The sequence below is a fragment of the Cornus florida genome, unplaced genomic scaffold (assembly GCF_030987335.1).
Source record: "Cornus florida cultivar Cherokee Brave unplaced genomic scaffold, ASM3098733v1 CherokeeBrave_3.0.0_Hap2_Chr09, whole genome shotgun sequence".
Taxonomy (NCBI): Eukaryota; Viridiplantae; Streptophyta; class Magnoliopsida; order Cornales; family Cornaceae; genus Cornus; species Cornus florida.
Genome location: NW_026775579.1, coordinates 85,804,578 through 85,824,213, shown reverse-complemented (window position 1 = coordinate 85,824,213; position 19,636 = coordinate 85,804,578). Strand labels below are relative to the sequence as shown.

At 32.1% G+C, this 19,636-nt stretch overlaps 1 protein-coding gene across 2 annotated transcripts; it reads right to left on the bottom strand.

The window, feature by feature from the left end:
• Positions 1-1,344: 1,344 nt before the first annotated feature.
• LOC132274850 (protein arginine methyltransferase NDUFAF7 homolog, mitochondrial) lies at positions 1,345-16,903 on the bottom strand. 2 transcript variants are annotated; one of them, XM_059776193.1, is made up of 14 exons: positions 16,753-16,903; positions 16,579-16,619; positions 16,359-16,470; positions 13,722-13,804; positions 13,254-13,319; positions 11,535-11,635; positions 8,634-8,752; positions 6,270-6,310; positions 5,622-5,710; positions 4,823-5,006; positions 4,616-4,732; positions 3,806-3,850; positions 2,268-2,396; positions 1,345-1,899 (listed from the first exon to the last, which is right to left on the bottom strand). In XM_059776193.1, the coding sequence occupies exons 1-14, from the start codon at positions 16,808-16,810 to the stop codon at positions 1,765-1,767; spliced, it is 1,320 nt and encodes a 439-aa protein (XP_059632176.1). In that variant the 5' UTR covers positions 16,811-16,903; the 3' UTR covers positions 1,345-1,764. The 2 variants fall into 2 exon arrangements, with proteins under 2 accessions (XP_059632176.1, XP_059632177.1); XM_059776194.1 differs by having other exon boundaries at positions 4,823-5,003.
• Positions 16,904-19,636: the final 2,733 nt, after the last annotated feature.

Here is a 19,636-nt window from a genome sequence, read left to right as displayed (position 1 = left end):
GCTTGTCCGAAATTTGGCCCAAAAAAAATTGAATCATAAATTGGGCTGCAATTTTTGGCACGGCGGGCTCACTTTTTGAAGGCTGAATAAATTTGAAGTACTGCAGGACCTGTTTGGTTGAGAAATTTGCCAAAACTTAGGGACCCAAAAAGTTAATTTTAATTTTTTTAAAAATTATTATTTAATTTGGTTTATTTAATAATAGATACCATTACATTGATTAATTTCTTTTTAATATAGATATTTTAAATATAGTAAAAAAAAAATTAAATTTAAAATTAAATATTAAAATATTAATGTTTTTAGAGAACAAAAGCACAACATTAGAACAAATAACTAAAATTTGGAGAATCCAACTGAATTGATTAATTTTTCATAAATTGTAGCTCATCATGCGCTGTTTTACTTATTCTTCGGACTCTGTTCTACAAAAGAGGCATTCATAAGACAAACTCAAGATCGAATGCACAAGAAAGAAATGCAAAAAAGCATACATTATTATAAAATCAAAAGAAACTAACAACCCTTTTAGTACATCAATACCTTTTACAACTTTTAAAAATAGATAAAATTTAAAAGAGTTTCTATTAATCTAAAAGCAAAATATTAATTACCGAACAAATAAACAATAAAAATTTTAATTTGCAAGACTTTAAGAATAAAAAAAGAAAAAAAAAACAATAAAAAAAGGAACAAGAAGAAATTATATATAAAAGCCCAAATGCAAACACTGCTAAAAATACAAGTTAATATTATTTTGGAATCGATATTATTTTACAAAAACAATTAAAAAATTCTTCTATTAAACTTTTAACAATTAAATTTGGAGTCAATATTATTTTGAAAAAACAATAAAACAAAATACATGTCAATTAAAAAATATATCCTAGAATTTATTATTTTAAAAAAACAATCAGCAATACACGTCAATTAATTATTTTAAGACGTGTTTAGCCTGTGTAAGAGAGTAACCCTGAGGAATTCCGTGTGTGTAGAGTAAACCTCGAGAAATTTTGTGTAAAATAGGTTTATTATTTTAATAGATAACTTATTTTATTATGAGAAATCCTGTGTAGAGTAAAGGCTGGGTAATTTTTTGTAAATAAAATTATATTTTAATTGATAACTTATTTTATTGTTTTATTTTATTTATAAATAAGATTTCCCCTCAAGGTGAGGAAGACATGTTTGATAATTTAAAAAGTAAGAGTTCCTCCAAAACTGTTCTTAGGCCTGAATAAAATGTTATTGGAAGGATCCAACATGGAGAAAGTCATGAAGTCATCAGCTTGAAGTTGCAAGAATTATATTTTTTGCAACATTAAAATTATTTAAAATGAAGAATTAGTGTAAAAATGCTCAGAAAAATATGTAAATAGAACACATGAATAACGTTGTTTCCTCATCTAATTCTCTTACAAAATTGAATGACAACAAATGATCGTGAGAAGTTGAAACTGTTTCTAAGCTTTCATTTTTTTTTTCCAGGTTGTGCTTGCTTAGCTAGCCCTAGCCTCACAACAAAGAATTCGTAAAACACAATTTGGTCCCCAAATTGTGTTTTATGACTGTATCCTGATACATAAATTTCTGCATCATGCGCAGCACAAACTCAAACCATTGTTCGCATCATGCCTGATTTAACTCGCATATTTGACACACTTCAATTCTAACAAGCCAAGCCTCAAAATCGACCGTGTAGCTTCAAGAGCATGCTTCCTCCAAAGTGAAGTGGCCTCAGAAAACATACTATATCAGCTTCTTCTACTTTGTATTATGCGTGGGAACACTCAGATAAATTTTAGTGTTCTTGAAGTCATCCATAAGAGGGTTGTATCCATCTTTGGTCCTCGTTTTTGTGGGCAGACCAAACTCTTCCATGAATGAAGATGTCTCAAGCTACACCCAATGTGATAAACGTGAGCACCAACTAAAAATAAGTTACCAAAAACTTTTAAACTTGAGATATATACATAAAAATCAATTTGCAAACAGATGTATCTTAATCAACTATGGGTATTTTAGGTGTAGCAGACTGACCTTTTTTAAAAAAAATAAAAATTACAAAATCAAACTTTTTCAATACTGATAATTGGAATATAAAAAGAAGGAATAAGATGTTTATCATATATATATATATATATATATCTCTAAAAATTTGTGAAAAGAAGCCAGCCAATACTGCACGGAATTTTCTACTCAATATTCAAATATTTCCTGTAACTGTTTGTATTTAAAACGTTGTGCTAGAAAAGAGCAGAAATTACCGTGATAGTCCGCCTTTTTTTCCCTTGCTTTGATGATTTTTCTTTTTGCAGCTTCAGCCACCCAGAACAATAATGATCTAGACGTTCCAACAGCCAGAAGTCTGTTGGGAAAAAGATATCAGCATCACCCTGCAATAAAAAATATTCAAAACATCAATGTAATGCCCAGAGATTATAAAAGACTGGAAACTCAGGTGTTTTTATCAACACGGCAAACAAACTCACAAGATAATACACAAGGTTGACCTCACAAAATAAGTAAGCCGGTTATTTTTGCAGTATCATGTTCCTGTGAAGCAGTCGGTACAATAATATGTTTGACTTTTAATTACATAATAAATGAATGGATTAATTCAGTATGTTAAGCAAGATATCTCCAGGAAACTACTGTAACCTACAAAATGATTCAAGATACCACTCCTTTTTAAATGATGAACCAAAAGATAGCACATTTTTATTGCTGCAAGGAATTGTAGTGGATGGCATTAGTTAGACGCATCACATAGTAAGGAAGATTATAGTCATGTTGTATTCAAGAGCACAAAGAAAGGAATCTCGAAGTGTTAGGTTTCAAAGTCAGGTGCGATGGGCTGTTGATGAAATGGTGGAAATGTTTTTATTCCGTTTCAACTTGACTGAGACCAATGGACCATGGATGGGCCTATTTTTGCATTTTACAGCATATGGAAATAAGTTTTATCACATGTACATGCAAGATTTGAGATATCAAGAAACAAGAATAAAAAAAACTGACCAAATGAGCAATAGCCTAGCTAGTACAAAACCATCTCCCCAAAGGGGAGGTCAGCTCGAGCCTCGGTGGAGGCATGGGTGTGCGAATTTGCTTAACCCTCCAAAAAAAAAAAAAGAATAAAAAAACTGACTATCAAATCCAATTATGAAAAATAAATAAATAAAACTGACTATAAAATTCTTGATGATTAAATTAATTAATTAACATCAACTTCCTTCTCACAGCTCCACTCTTAACTTTGAAGATTTGTGCCTGGGAATGCAGCAGGAATAGAACATGTTGACTGCTGTCAAGACACCACTATGAATCAATCCAATCATTCGAAGTTGACAAAAAAACTGAAGCAGAGGCAAGCACTCAATTTTAGTTTCTGTTATTGGTCGAATAATGGACAAAAATAGTGGTTTAAGCAGAACACTGTAGATGTTTTCACTACTAATACGGCCATCAGCTCCCCGCTTCATGAAGTTTACAGATGATACAGCATAAAGTACCATCCAGTTAAACTAATCAAGGCATATATATAACTACCGGACCTTTGATCATAACAACACTGATACTATATGTTGAAAAATATCCACCTTAATTAGAATATTTTCCAATATATGGACGAAGTTATCCCCAGAATTTTACGATCCAATATTATCTAACAGCATATTTATCATGCTATTGGCATCTTAGTCACTGAGAAAGGATATTGGCATTATTTGCAGGGAGTAATACTAAGGTGATTCAAGAGTCCTTATAGACACAGAAAAAGGGAATAAAAATGATAAAATACTACCTTAGCATCCAGATAACTGCTGTGATCTGAACTTTGCCCGTCGTTCTGCAGAGAAAAATTGTAGAAAAGGTCAAATGAATTAAGTGGGGATTGTTAATATTGTTTGACATGCTTGTCTATAGTCTTATAAAAACAAAGCAAGCAATTTGTAGATGAAGTGGAAAACAAGAAGATAGATATTTCTATTTTTCCTATTTTCACTGAGAAATAGAAACCATTTGTAAGAGGAAGAAAGAGAGTACGGAAAAGAAGAACAGCAGTCAAAGAAATAGTAAAAGACTAAAAAAAAGTATTGGAAATGTCATATCAAAGGAAACCTGTTAGATGGAATGAGTATCCTTGAAACTCCTCTAATGTACTAGGTACCTACTTAACTGTAGTCAACCACCTCACTAGCTGATCATTGAACATAAAGATGAAAAGGCCAATTTCCCCAAAATATACAAAATTTTGTGCATAAACCACGAGTGTCTCCGAAGGTCTTGAAATATCGTTTTGATTCAATTAACAAGACCCCCCCTCCCTTCTCTCCTTCCCTTCTCCATTGAGATGTTAGTCAAACCTCTATTGTTTTTGCTTCTGTAGGGACCACAAGAAACCAATGGCTTCATTAGCATGGTAATGTTAGCTACAGTCACTTTAGGACATGATCGGAATGATGTAAAGTATGCTGCTTACTAGGGACAAAGCACAATGAGGATAGGCTTATATGGCTCATAAGATTTGCTTTATCAAAGTATATAAGAAGGTTCTGAGAACATGTGGAAACCAATGCATAATGATTAAAACAAAATATGGTATAAAATGTACCTTGGTTGAAACCAATGGAGCTCTTTCACCAGGTATTCTCACATCAGGAAGGTAACTGAAATCTGAAGCAATCAAAGACATCTTTGGTAGGGCTCCATGTAGAACTTCTAGAAGTTTCTGAATGTTTTAGGGGAGTTGAATTGCATAAGTAAATTGATATAGAAGACAACAAAATTATTGCGACATTGTTCTAAAAAATTCTTGTACCAGGCAGCCAGTAGGTAGCCAACATCTTTGAGACTTTGGGTAAATTTTAGCCCAAATTTTTTTTAGTGCCGAATCTCCCTTGCTTCCTTGAGCTGTATGATCTTCGTCCAAATTCACAATCTCCATACAACGTGTAATTAGTGGATCTTGTAAAGTCTTATACAACTCAGAGAGCTGTGACCTACTAAAAAATATATATATATAGGATCGTTATGTGCATATTTAATGGTCCTACAGCTAACACTACTATACTTGGAAAACATGCAGGAAGATAATTGTCATTTTGATGTAGTATAGGCAAAAAGTAAAACACAGTTCCCGAATACTTCAAGGAAAACATTAAGTTAGCATTTAGATTGCCAGCCCTTGTGATAAAGATTTGACTTTGAGGCCTTATGTCCAAATTCCTTCTGGAAGGACTCTTTATCATGCAATTGATTTGGCGAAACCCTTGGACAGAGTTCAAACCTCCACATCAATAGATTTGAAATAACAAATGGAAATTGGTTCCTAACTAACCACAATTCTTAAATCCATGCCCAAAATCAAAATCAAGGTTTCTAAACACTCTTTATCACAACTAAATTCCATTTATGTGCATCAGACATGACCAGTCTAAAAATAATTGCACAATCACATAGATGAACACATACATAAACAAATAATGGATTACTTCAGTTTGTTCATTTTCATCTAGCAAAATCATATGCCAAGTGTATAAATGAGACAAAGTTCCTATATCAATTTTTATAGAGTATTTAAAGAGAAAAAGTGACACTAGCTGCACGCAGTTGCTCACCTGTCATGTTGCTTTTCAACCCATACTTCCATCCAAGGTGAAACTTGATTTTCCGAATAGATAAGATCATGTGGAAGATTATCAAGAACCTATAAGAAAATAATTAACTAATTAAAATAAATAAAATGCATAAGATGAATCTAACTGGAACTCACATAGGAGTTTCGCTTGAGAAGATGTATAGCATATAGCTCTCAGGTTGATAGCAATACTTTATTCTTGAAGTGACATCAGGACACAATGTTACTTCATTCATTAAAGCATTTGTTATGGATTCACATGATAAAGGCATAACCCACAACCACCTTGTCCTCATAGGAAGGGCAGCAATATGTTACAGTCACTATAGAAACCACTGCCTTCATAAAGTAAGTTATATAGTACCAAATATAAAATAACTTTGGAATATATATATAAGAATATGTAATCTCATATTCTTGTCTAAATAATTGTTGCGTCTGTACATTTTCTAGTGAACAAGAAAATAATTCGGACTCTCTAACACCACCTTCAATTTACAATGAATGATTTCCAAGGACCTCCAAGAGTACGCAATCAATTTTCAGTATTAGTGGGGAACTTATACTACTGATCTTGTAAAAAATATTTAAAATCCAGTCAAAAAAGAAGCAAAGAGATTGATGATACCTCAAGCATTATAACCCAGCATGGTTGTTGCTCTGCATCCCCTGTTTTCAATAGCAAAAGTACTCTTAGTTCTCTAACCTGATGAAGGATACTTAAAACAGGCTCCAGCTCGCAATTAAATGGCAATTTTTAGATATTTATATGACAAAGAAAATAAAATCTTAACAAATTTCCCCCTTTTTTTTAAGGGGGAGGAAAGGACCCCTATTTATAGTGGTTGGAGAGAGGGGCAAGATTAACATTTGATCTAGCAAACATGAGGAGAATGATGAAAAGATGTAACATTTTATCAAAGAATACAATTTTTCTATTTCCATATATCATTTTCTAAATAATGACAAGAAAAAATTGATAAGTGCATTAAGAAAAACATATATTCTACCATAAGCAAGGTGACCGTTGGAAAAAATAACTCGTTTTAGGTGGTCAATTAAGGTGTCTGCCTAGCGACACCCTGCCTTTCTACTTTCTTGTTGACCATTGAACGGGAAAAAAAAAAAAATCACATCATTAACATTTCCAGCGGAAAAGGTATTTTATATAAAGAATCATAACACAGCAGATCAAAAATTTCATGATATACGTTGGTCAACTCAATCAACTATGGAGCCTCATATAATCCCGATGGACAGTATCGTGCAGAACTATGAGACAGAGGTGAGTTCAGGAAATATCACGAGGACTTCTACCAGATAGCTACTTATTATTGGAAGATTCACAGGAGAGATTCCATTCCCTATGCACCCATCTATTATGCTGAGTACTGGGATTTTTTAAATGAAAAAACATGATTCAAATAACATTGAAATTGTCATTTCTGAGCGAGGACAGTTACAGCAATTTATTTAAAAGACTTCTTCTGTTCCCTCTAACTAATATAAACAGTAGCACACTGTAACTGGTAAACTAAAAATTTTAGAACTTTATCCCTTGTAACATTCTCCAGCCAATTCCCTTGATTCCATGCTACACCAGATTTCACATGGAGATGGATCAATATCTATTAGTCAAAGAAAAGGTAAAACATAAATGGTAATGACCCTCAGAGAGAACCCGCAGGAGGAACAGCTCAATTGAAATAGTAAATATATATACATAATTCTTAGTCTGCCAAAAACACATTTTACTCTCTCACAGCACTCCATTAGGCAGAACCAAAACTAGCTAATGCCCTTTGAATATAAGCTCACTCTTGGTTGTTCTGTTTCCATTAGCCATTCCTCTCTCTCTATCTTTATTTCTTTGCCCCGATGAGGTGCCAGCCCAACTTCATATATCTTTCTCACCCGGTCCCATCCTGTCTTGAATTGAGTCCCAGTCTCCAAGACAATTTCAGGGACTATTTTTTTCCTCAGGAGCAAAGGTTAGGAAAAGAGCCCCTGCTATCTAATGACCTTCGAATATATGCTCACTCTTGGTTGTTGTGTTGCCATTAACCATTCTTCTCTCTCTCTATCTTTGCCCTGATGGGGTACCTGCCTAGCTTCATATGATTTTCTCACCCCATCCCATCCCGTCTTGAATTGAGTCCCGGTCTCCAAGACAAGTTTTGGAAGCATTTTTTCCCCCTCGGGAGCAAAGGTTAGGTAAAGAACACCTCCCAGACTGCCCCCATTGCAATCTCTAATATCGAACTATCACTATACCACTTCTTCAAAAAAATCAATAAACAAGACACACATGAAATATCGAGCAATATTATCACATGTCCCCTCTTGTTTTCAAATAAGTAAGATCAATCCATCAAATGCACCATGAAGGCCCAACATGTAAAAAACGTTTCTCAAAATTGTGTTAAGAATGACTTAATTTGCATTGGGAATTCTTTTTGGAAAATCTCTTTAAGATTGTATTAAAAAATACTATCATTCATCTAAGGACCCTTTTTCAACCAGCACTAGATTGAATAAAATTCATATTATCTAACAAACGAATTCAAATTAAGTGCATACTTCTTTTGTTCTTTTGAATATTTAAACCAAGGTGGAAACTGAAGGTGAAGGATAAGACCAGAACACAAGTGAACCAAATCGCATAATGAAACGGCAAGACCAATGATAATAATTAATATCATATTGAGATCAATGATAATAATTATCATAATAACTAAAATAGTTTTAATGATGATGATAACAGTAGTAATAGCTATAAAAATAAAATTAAATGGAAGATATCATGGTGTATTGTAAGCATAGTTCTCTTCAATGAATATTCTTTCAAGGTCATGACCAAAAAGTAGGGCCTCACAATTGGACAACAGAAATAAGTGCATACGGAGTATTAATTTTGCAAGAAATGTAAATGTAGTTTCATCAGGAAAAGTGAGAAAAAAGGAAAATGTGTTCACAGTGGAGGTCAAATTACCCCACCCACTCCGATCGGCAGCATCACGACACTCTACTCGAAACTTTGATAAGTGACTGCCAACTTCTCCAACTGTCTCTATTTGTTTCTTGGCCAGTGAGGAACTGATTTCCACTGAACTGCAGTAAACAAAACATCTCTTACATCTGTAGTTGTACAAAACATACATATTGACTAGTTACTGGCTAAAGTTCAGGCAAGTTCTAGTAAGGTCCAGAACTCAATCCAAGCATCCTCCTAATTTAAGGAAACTATGAAGCAAACGGATAATTATTATTAAATATGAAAGATAATTCCAAGTTATAATTACATTTGCCTCCAAGTGGTTAGGCATAAAAACACCGAAAACCCCCAAAATTCAAAAGGTGTCATTGCGCATGCAAATAGTTGTGACTAAAGAGCAATATATAAAGAGTTATAAGAAATTAAATGTATAATGTTCAAAATACCATTCTTTCTATTTTCTCTTCTCTATAACACCCATCACTTCTCATCGCCACCACCATACTTTCTCCTCACTTTTCTCTCCGACATCCATTCTATCTTTACCCCCAAACATTTCCATCTCCTTTCTCTCTGTCCAAATCAATAATGATTTCATCCTCCCTTTTCTCTTTTCCCGCTCTCTACTCCACTTGCATCCGATGCAAACATTTATATTACATTATACCAAATGTTTGGCAGCTAATAACCAAGAAGCATGTCAAAAAATAAATAAAATTGTGCAACAGAAATGAGAATGCAGAGACCAATAAGTGGCATGACAAGAAAAGACAGAACAAGAAACTATCCATTCATGAGAAGATTGAAGTCACCTGATCGAATATAAAACGAAGAAATCGTCTAAGATGATTTAGCCATGCACAACATAGATAACTCAACACACTGTTATGGAGGAGTGATTTGATCCAAATTGAAGGTTCTAAAGAACAAGAGGAAGGCCAAAAAAAACATGGTTGAAGCCATGAGGAAGGGCAAGGTTACAAAGGATTAGCTTAGAGAAAATTAGGGATGACGAATCCATGTAATCGACCCCGAGTAGTTCGAATTAAAATTTGTTGAGTTGAATTAAATTGAATATATCTTCTTTTTAGAAGAATAACAAATTAAGCATCAAAAGCAAACCCAACTCTTACTTCTATTTCTCTCTCTGCCCACATCTCCAATTCATACATGTACTGTTATGAAAATTCAAAATCAACAATCAAGAGTAAATCCAATTTCAATTTCTCCTCTTTATATTTATCCATAATATCTATTCAATATATGTATATACATACTAGTAAAAGTCCATGTGCCATGCACATTTCCTAATACTTCAAGTCAATTATAACTTACTAAATATTTCTACAAATAAAAACAAATATCTGAAAAATATTAATATATTTTCATATTTCTACTGATATACGTTGTTTTGTGGGTTGAGTCTAAAGTGGGCCATTATCTTTTCTAGAGAAATACTTGTATGTATTCATACTTGAAATTTAGAAAAGAAAATTTTGATTAATTTATTTCCTTTTAGAAATGCAGAAGAGAATAAACGTGTGAATGAAGTAGAACATCTAAAGAGAACTCCAAAATTTAAATTGGTTTGTTTTTCTTTAAGTCATAGAAAGGAGGGAATTCCCAGAGTATAAACTTGTTACCAGAAACTCTAATAAATCAAGAATTGAAAGCAAACCCAATTCAAGTACACAAAAAAAGTGAGAAACGATGGTGGGAGGAGAGATGGTGACAAAACTAGCGGTGGTGCTTGGTGGCAGTGGTGGTGGCAGTGTTAGATGATAGTGTCGTGATTATGGGGTTTCAGGGAGAAATAGAAAGTGTGATAGGAGTGGGAGGGCAAATAGTTAGGAGGTGGTGGGCTTGCTGAATGTTGGTTGAGGAGAAAGTGAATGAGAGAGAGAAGAAAATTAAGAGAAGGGTACAAGTGGTTTATAAGGACATAAATTTTATTTTGGCACTTCAAATTAGGAGGGAGTGTTCCCACCTTTGAATTGCTGTGTGGACACTGGTACACCAGTATATTAGATGGAAAAACTAACAGTTGCATTTTATCCACCATCAAAGGTAGTATTAGTAGCGTCTGTGATACAACCTATAGGCCCAACCACATAAAGTAACTGTAATTAGCCTTAGTACAAAATTTTGGATTTTCAATTATTTGAAATTTTAATCAAAATTCTAAGAACACCTTTTTTTCCTTTTTTAAGTATTAAACTTCTCTTTCAATATTGAGTCGGTCCTCTTCTTTTTTTTGATAAGTAAGTCGGTCCTCTTCTTTACCAAGAAAAACAATAAAAGGAGATGTCATCTTCTCTATTCCTCTCAGAGAGACTAATCCTAAAAATACTTAAATATGATTAAATTTTAGTATTCAGGTTGAATCCAAGTCAAACGGCAAAACCACCACAAATCAATTTAAGCCTAGCAAGATTAGAAATGGTGGTGGAAAAAATCCAAATATACAGTGTAGAGACTTCACTAACTCAGTAAAAGTCGCATATCTTTTGTTCCAAAATTTAGAGAAAAAAATTAGTTAATTATAGGTTCACAACCATTCATCAAAATTTTAAAATTTATTGATGAAGTACAAGCAGTTAAGTCAAGAACTCCAGATTAGCACTTTATGAAGTAGAACCACAGCACAACCTCTAAACCAAAAACGGATACAGTCAAATAGGTGAATGTGAACCAAACAGTGGAAAAGATGAGAAATAATCACCCCTTTATCCAATTTGATCTTCTTTAGGGTCTAGATCTGCTTTTCAAGATTTTATAACAATTTATATGAAAAGCACACAAGTTCCTATTCACATCTTTAAAGATGCCATTACAAGCTTAATGTTAGAAAGAGGTCTACAGTGTCATAGTAATAGAAGGTAAAATTGATGCACATACATGTAAGTCATATTATTGTAAACTCTCGTAGGTGCATTCAACATTATGTAATCCATTATGCCCTTTGCACAAGTTCCTGATCCACCACCAATTTCATATATCTGAATATAGATAATAAAGGAATAGGATCAATATTTATTCCTAAGATGCAAAGAAGTAGATTTTAACACAAAAAAAAAAATAATAATAATAATAATAATAATTAAAAAAGGGAAGTGACAAATGAATATAAGCTAGCACAAGTATTGCCATGGGAAAGAAAATATATCAAAATACATTATAATATACAAACTGAATGAAAACAAAAGGTCCGGAAAAGGGATGAATATTTTTTATAAAAAGTCAAATTATATTATGATCAAGCACGTGGAAGATGATTGAGATACATATTTGTACAAACAGATAGTGAAGAGATAAAGAGTTTATTTCAAACAAACTATATTCAATTGGTTAAAGAGCTCACATATATGCTAAAGTATATTAATACCAAATAGACTTAAGGTAGAAGCTGCAGGCAAGGGATAGTATGAAATCGACAATAGCTATTACTGTTCAAGTTTTGGAAATGAAATTGAATCATTTCCCAGATGAAATCTCACAAAGATAAAAAAGAATGAAAAAGTTAAGTACATGAATTATTGAATGGTTCGTCCTTTCAAGCCAAAAATATGGCACATTTACAGAAGCAAAACAGCTAGGAATCAATTAGTGTTGTCTAGGGAGCACAAACGCCATTGTTTCATCTAGCTTGGTTTTCGAGCACCTGAGGAACTAATCAAGAAATGTTAGCAGATAGTCACCTACATGCACCCCCTCGAAGTGGAAGTGCTGAAGCGTCAGAGACTCTAGCTGCCAGGTGACAAAAAATTATTCAATAGCGAATAAGATCTATAACTTTAGTTTATTTTTAAGTATATAAATAGTGTAATGTTTATTTTTACAATGGTGAAAGTTTAGTCTGTCAGTTTGGGAAATGGTTCCACTTCATTCAAATTCAGCCCGAGTGATGCCACTTCATGCAAATAAAGTTAGAGATAAGTTTTGTAACCAGTCCACCCCTCCCCATAGTTCAAATCGTGTACACAACTTAATTTACCTTTAGAGTTAATAAATTTAAAAGTAAGCTTCTAGGGTGAACAATTATCTTGAAGAAATTGAAAGCTGTCAAAACAGTAAGAGGGAAAAAACGAACAGCAAAAGTTCTAACTAGGAGATGGAAAAAAATGAAAAATTAACACTACAAAATTTTGATTGCATGAAAGCACATGAATTTAGATGTGACCATTGAACCTGTGCCATTTATTCATTTCTACTTTGTTAAGTAGAAATGAAACAGGAGATTCAATGCAGGAACCTCTGCATTTAAGTTACGTCAGATGTCTCTACTCTCTAGTCATTACATGTTCATAAGTTTTCACAATGTGCACCATCAAAATATCTAAAAAGTACAGCCAGGTTTAGTAATTTATTAATCATTAGCATTACACTATGTCACTGAGACATTGCAAATTAAATTAAAACAGATCAATGCCAGTGAATCCAAGTGTAATACAGAAATAAAGCTTCTCTTTTATATCATAAAATAATTTTAAATGTACATATGAAACCAAAAATTAACTTGCAGAATGACTTAAAAGCAACACAAGATGAAGTTTTAAAAGAAACAAGTTTAGGGTGACACTTCATCAAGTGGCAGATCAGAATAAAGAAGGAACTTACTCTTAATGGAACTGAAAGATTAGCAGTTCGCATAATTGCTTCAGCAATCCCATGGGCATACCAAGGCTACAAGAATGAAAATTTTCATGAAAAGAGAATACATACAAAATTAAGCAAAACATTGTTAGAATTACAGTGAGATTAAATGTAACAAACCAAAAAAGATCAATTTTTTTTTTTTGTCAATATTGCAAATTTGCAAAGAAAATGGTAACATGAGGAATAATCACAATCCTTTTTTCCTTTTGGGAGTTCTCAAAAGCAATATGCAGATGTTAACATCCCGATCACTCATAGTCCATGGCTCCAACATCCTCAGTGCACCACAAACCTGTACTTCCTCAAAAATCTCATCCAACAATTGCATTATCATGTGGACTTTCACAATTCCAAAAATACATCATAATAAAGAATACCCTCTGTCTTTCTCACAGTTATCAAGTAAATGGATTATATTTTGTATATTACCTTAAAAAGCTCTACAGGAGTAAACCATGATATGTTGTTCTGCTTGTAAATTTTATCCAAATGCTGCATATAAGCTCTCCTGCCTGAAATATTCCACAATTCCATTACTTACTACTTACAGGACAATACATCTCTCAATATTCTAGCTTCTTAAGTTTCAAAGAAGAGTGACAACAACGTAAGCAAAAAAGGATATGCAACCACGGAGACCCCAACGCTATAAGGCTTTTGATGTGGGATCCACAAATAGATGACATGGCATTTGGGTTTAACGCTTTAACCTCAGTAGTCTGACTGCTATCAGGAGTCTTTTTTAACTAATGCTTGATTAACTTATTTTTTAAAGTTTCTAAGTGTTTTGGGAATAGAATTCGCTAGTATATTAATATATCACTACGATAGGAATACTTTGATGAGGTTTTTAACGACTGTCTTTAAAATTTTATAGAGCCCACTAATAGTCTTGGGGAGTAAGAAGTATAGATACAAACACAGGTCTCAGACATGAAACAGCACATGTACTTGACATGGCAAAAACTAAAAAAACTAAGAGATAAACATGGACCAGGCAAAAAAATTAAATGAAAAAATTATTTCATAATAAGCAGATTTAATATTTTATAACTAAAACATGAAATTTGTAACGTATAAATTTTATAATTATAGTTATTTGAGGACACAACAAATATTTGTATGTGTTTGTGTATGTATGTAAATATTTATAATTACATTTCTACACATATTTTAACGACTCATCTCCAATTCACATCCCCACTACTTTAGTAAAACCTTGCTATATCTTTTCTTTCTTTTTTTTCATTATAATCAAACTTAAATACAAATTACATACAAATATGTAATTCAATTTTATATGTATCCAAATTAAGAATCTGATTTTTGAAACACGGACAAGTGGAAGATGTGTCCCACACATGTCCACAGTATTCGAGAAATGTCAGTGTGCGATACCTGTCTAGAGTGGTTATATTCCTTGTGCTTATTTTATATTTTTTAACACATCCTCGTGCTTATTAGCTTTGGAGAACAACAAACAAACAAGAAAAAATAGAAAAAAGAGAACTGACTCTTCGGAGATGGATTAATATAATGATAATTCAAAAGAGCTTGGCGCTCTTTTTCTCTAAAATTCCCATGTTTATTTGGTTCTGGTTTTCTCTCCATCTTGATATTTCTCTTCTGCTATGATAGAGGTGCTTGTTTATACCACCCTAAGCCCTCCCTTGTATATTGTTCTTTCTCCCTTACCGCTACTTTTGTGATCAAAAAGTCTTTTGAGTCCATTCTCTCCCCGCTGGAATCATTCGTTTGTTCTTCTATCACTCAAATTTTGTAATGTGCGTATAGGGCCAAGATTCCACGCTATTGTTGCAAGGAGACAGAGAAAAAGGAGTTTAACCAAATAAAAGGAAAGGAACAGAAGTAGAGGAGTCTAATTCTATTGTTGGTTATGGAGAACATATATGTTAGTGGGGAGTGGGAAGAAGGGGAGGAATTATCCATTGACATCTTTTACACTATGAATGCAAAAAAGAACATGCATAAATATTAGAACAGAAAATTGATTTAATGCCTTTTTGACAAAAACCAAGAATTGTAATGAAATTCTTCTAAAATTCTTTCACGTTATTACTTTGTACATTCCAAGCAAGAAAATTATAATTTCGAATCTAATTTCTTTCCTTTTCTAATAAATCCCTCCATTCCAAAATTCATTGATATTCAGCTGATAACATTTTGAAGTATCGAACATGGTGAATCAAGTGCATGAACACAATTTAGTCATAAATGAAATTTGGATCCTGTGAAAATTATCGTTGGATGATCCCGGCATCTTGTTTTCAACCCAGTTGTATCCTGCCAACAAGATGCTATGAGAAGAATGGAGAGACCACACGGTGTGTCCACTTGGAGACTCAAACAGTAATCCTCTTGTTTATTCCTTCATGCCTTTACCATTGGAAATGTATAAATTTGAAAACACTGTAACCTCTTTTCAATCATCCTAGCAACAAAAAATTGACGTATGGTATAGGTTAAACAACAATGAATCCAGTTCACACGCTCTAGGAATGTAATCTATTGAACACTATAACTTCAATCCATAAAGGAACAACTGGTAATCCTTAAAGCTTGACATTGAAAACCTCAAGTGAAATCAAAAAACTCCACATCAGAAACAAGTACGAGAATATTCATATGGCATTGAGTCAAGAAAAAGTATTCATCATCTAAATCCTTAATAACAAAAACCATCTATAGTGTAATTACACTAGTTTCAAATTTGGGAGAAATTTCATAGTTCAACATTAGCTGAAATCACAAACAGAGAATTACAATTTATAAAAAGCCACCTCATTTCTTTCCTTGACATCCAAACCCATTTTTAACTATGCATTACGCATCCAACTCTTGGGTTGAACATCATCAATTTGCATTGAAAATGGTAACCCTCTACTTGACCACGATTCAGGGAACTTCAGTGCTTCGAACACCAAATAATTTACACAAATATATATCTCGAAATGATCAAATAAATTAATTAATCACCAAATTCACAGAACCCATTACAAATTACTTAATTAGAAGCTGCAGAGAGGGTAGAAGAGACAACAATACCTTCGAGCTGATTGAACCTAATGCTTCTCTCGAGCACTCCGACTGATCCTGATCTTTGAGTGAAGTAACCATGAGTAGGATCATACAATGCAGATCGTATAAAATCCCTAACCTGCACATTGAAATCAAGAAAACCCACAATATACAATCATTTCGTATAGCAGAAGCTGAAATTACATGCGTGTCTAGAGAGATAAAGTGTGGAGAGATTGTGTCTTACAAGAATTGGAGTGTCGCCAACAATGTGTGTGGAAAAGGAAGCTGGAAATCGATGAGAAAATTAACTAATTATAGAAAATTCAATCATTACAGAAACAATTCAGACTTGGGAGGAAAACGGAACAGATAATCTAGAGTGTGTGTATATATATATATATAGAGAGAGAGAGAGTACCTTTAAATGTCCAGAAGAGAATAGGAATCGATTTGTGGGAGAGAGGACGAGAGAACATGCTTTGAGTTTGAGCTATTTCTCTGATGCTTTATCGCTGTTCTTTTCAGGTGAGAGCTCTGGGTTGAAGAAGGGTTTTGTAGCCCAAGCTAATTTTGACATTTATTCATTTATTATTTTTATATACTCTTTTTCTCGTGTGTTTAGATATCTAAATTTGAATAAATAAATTCTTTAGTAACTCAATTCAGAAAATAAGTGTCACTATAAATGACTTGAAATTTTAAATAACATTGAATTTAGTTATTTATCAATGTTAAAAATATATATATTAAACTTTTAAAATTTTCAGTTTTTACAACAGCATCTATATCAAGTTGGAGATATATACTTGTTTTATAGAATCCTTCCCAAATTAATTTTCTCGTCATCTTCAAATTTTTTAATTCCTAAGTTTTGATTTTATCTTTTAATTATATTTATTTTGAAAAGAGACACTTTTGTATTTTGTCAGCCTATTATAAAACTTAGTCCCCACCAAAAAGGAAAAAAAATTGACACTTCTTATTCAAAATTTTGAATTAAATCAAATTACTTAGATTAATCCATTTGAAATTTTTATTATTATTATTTTTTTTTTGTATTTGACAAAGATCTAGGTCTAGTCCATCAGATGAGACGTGTAAAATAACGCCAAAAATTGAAAAATAATTTATTTTTGTTAGATTTTAATATTTTCTTTTTCGTAAATATTTTACAACAACCAAATATCATAAAACACATAACATATTTTTTAAAAAATATTTTACTGAAAAATATTTTATACTCAGAACAAACGAACCTAATTGTTCAATTCATTGCACCAATTTTTTTTTTTTTTTTTTTTTTCCCACCAAAGATTACTAAAATGTACCTCCGTCAACAATATCCTCATATTAAAGGGCACTAAAATGTATCTTCATTAAAATTATCCTATTATCCTCATTTTAAGCTTACTTTCGTCATGACAAAAAACACGTGTGTTTAATTTTTTTTATTTATTTTTAACTTATGAATATTAATAACATCACGGGCTCTCACTCACGTTATTCGGACTTTTGTGACTCCAAATCATTATCGGCATAAAATTTTGCAGCACTACCAATCTTGGAACTTCCGGCTTCCATAATTGCACGTATAAAGTGCTCTTCTTTCTTCTTATTTTATGATCACCTAAAGCAGTTGACATTACATTTGGGAATAAAAAATATAAATTATATTTAATATAATAATTTTATTGTACTATTTAGATTATGTTTCTTATTTATTTATTTATTTTTTTCGGAAGGTAGATTAGATTATGTAATTAAGCGAGCCTAAACCATTACGCTTAAAATAAATACAACGTGATATATAAAATCACTTGATAAAGTCTTTTTTTATCTCAATTCTCTTCCATTCTCTACTTATTTCACTACTTTACGTGTTTATGGACTATAACCATCAATTGTTGCACATAAAGATAAAATTATCGACTTAAGATAATATTTAACATGTCCAGAGGCTAGTTTCATAACTTTATCTTATTTGTTTGTTTCATGTATACAATTAAATTGATTTATATATATATATATATATAAAACATACATTACTTATATAACATTGCTGTATAGTTCATCTCATTATTGTAGATGTTGTATTTCTTGTTATTTGTATCTTTTTTATTCGTGTTTGCTTTGTATACTAACTCTAAATGTCTTTTTTTTCTTTTCTAATTAATTTATATTTTTATATGAATTGTGTTAAATTACAAAATATATAAAAATTCCCTAATAGATGTGAACGCTGTATTATTATAAGGCAACTAGTGCATGCACCTTCAAATCATTATTGAGAAGTACACCTATCCAACATGTGCAAGTTTTCTTTTTGTCAATAGTTTTGTTTTGTTTTTATTTTTTATTATTCTTTTAGTAATGCTGTTCAATCCGGAAAAATATACCAATTATACAGAAGTTTTTTTTTTTTTTTTTTTAAAGAAAAGATTCTTTTACTTCGAGAAATACATTTTTCTTTCTTTCTCTTTTTTTTTTCCCTGGTAATCATGTTGTGTTAATTTGCACTAAACTAGGCATTTTAAAATTAAAATTCTTTCAATTCTATTTTTAAGATGTTGATTCGAAACACTCAAATATATTAAAGAAATTAATTTCTAAGGATACGATATTACCGTCAAGTGTCAACATGATTTACTAACAAGCTAATAAGATTTAATTTATTGTTATTGAATATTTTATTTTTTATTTTTCATGTCTTAAATACACATGAGTAGCTAAGACACGCAGGTACCATGTGATAATTATAATCATTATATGAAAAGATTTCAGAACATCAAGAATATGATTGAGGAAGACAAGCTCTTCCATTTTCGTGATTTGGTATATACTCTTGACATATATGATGGATTGATAGAAAGACAACTTTAGACAATGTATTCATGTAACCGACTTCAAAATTTATTATTATAAAATTTGTGGAATCAAGTTGACTAAAATAGGTTGGCTTTTTTTTTCTTTTTTATAAATATAAAAATAATAAAACAATAAAAGAAAAGTTGACTAAAATAGACACAAAACTTACCATGCACCATCAGATAAACTGAGTACATTCAATCGTGGTCTCACCAAAGTCCATTGATTGTGTCAAACTAAAAAAGATGATGGTCACATTTAATTCCTATAATTGATGAATGATTATGAGTGTTGGAATTTAGTTGTTTAGATTTTGGCATTTAATTTGTTGTGGCTTTGTGTCCCCAACCCCAAAGGTTGACTTCAATCATTATACCATATGGTGGGTGTGGCTAGGGCTCGAGTTGTTTATAATTGGTCCCTTTGGGTGGATTGAC

Bases quoted from the DNA above. Each gene is read 5' to 3' on its own strand.
- LOC132274850 (XM_059776193.1), bottom strand. From the start codon at position 16,810: ATGTTCTCTCGTCCTCTCTCCCACAAATCGATTCCTATTCTCTTCTGG. The intron at 6,311-8,633 runs GTAATTTGACCT...TATTGAAAACAG, and splicing joins TGCCGATCGGAGTGGGTGGG to GGGATGCAGAGCAACAACCA. The intron at 4,733-4,822 runs GTACAAGAATTT...TAAAACATTCAG, and splicing joins GGCTACCTACTGGCTGCCTG to AAACTTCTAGAAGTTCTACA.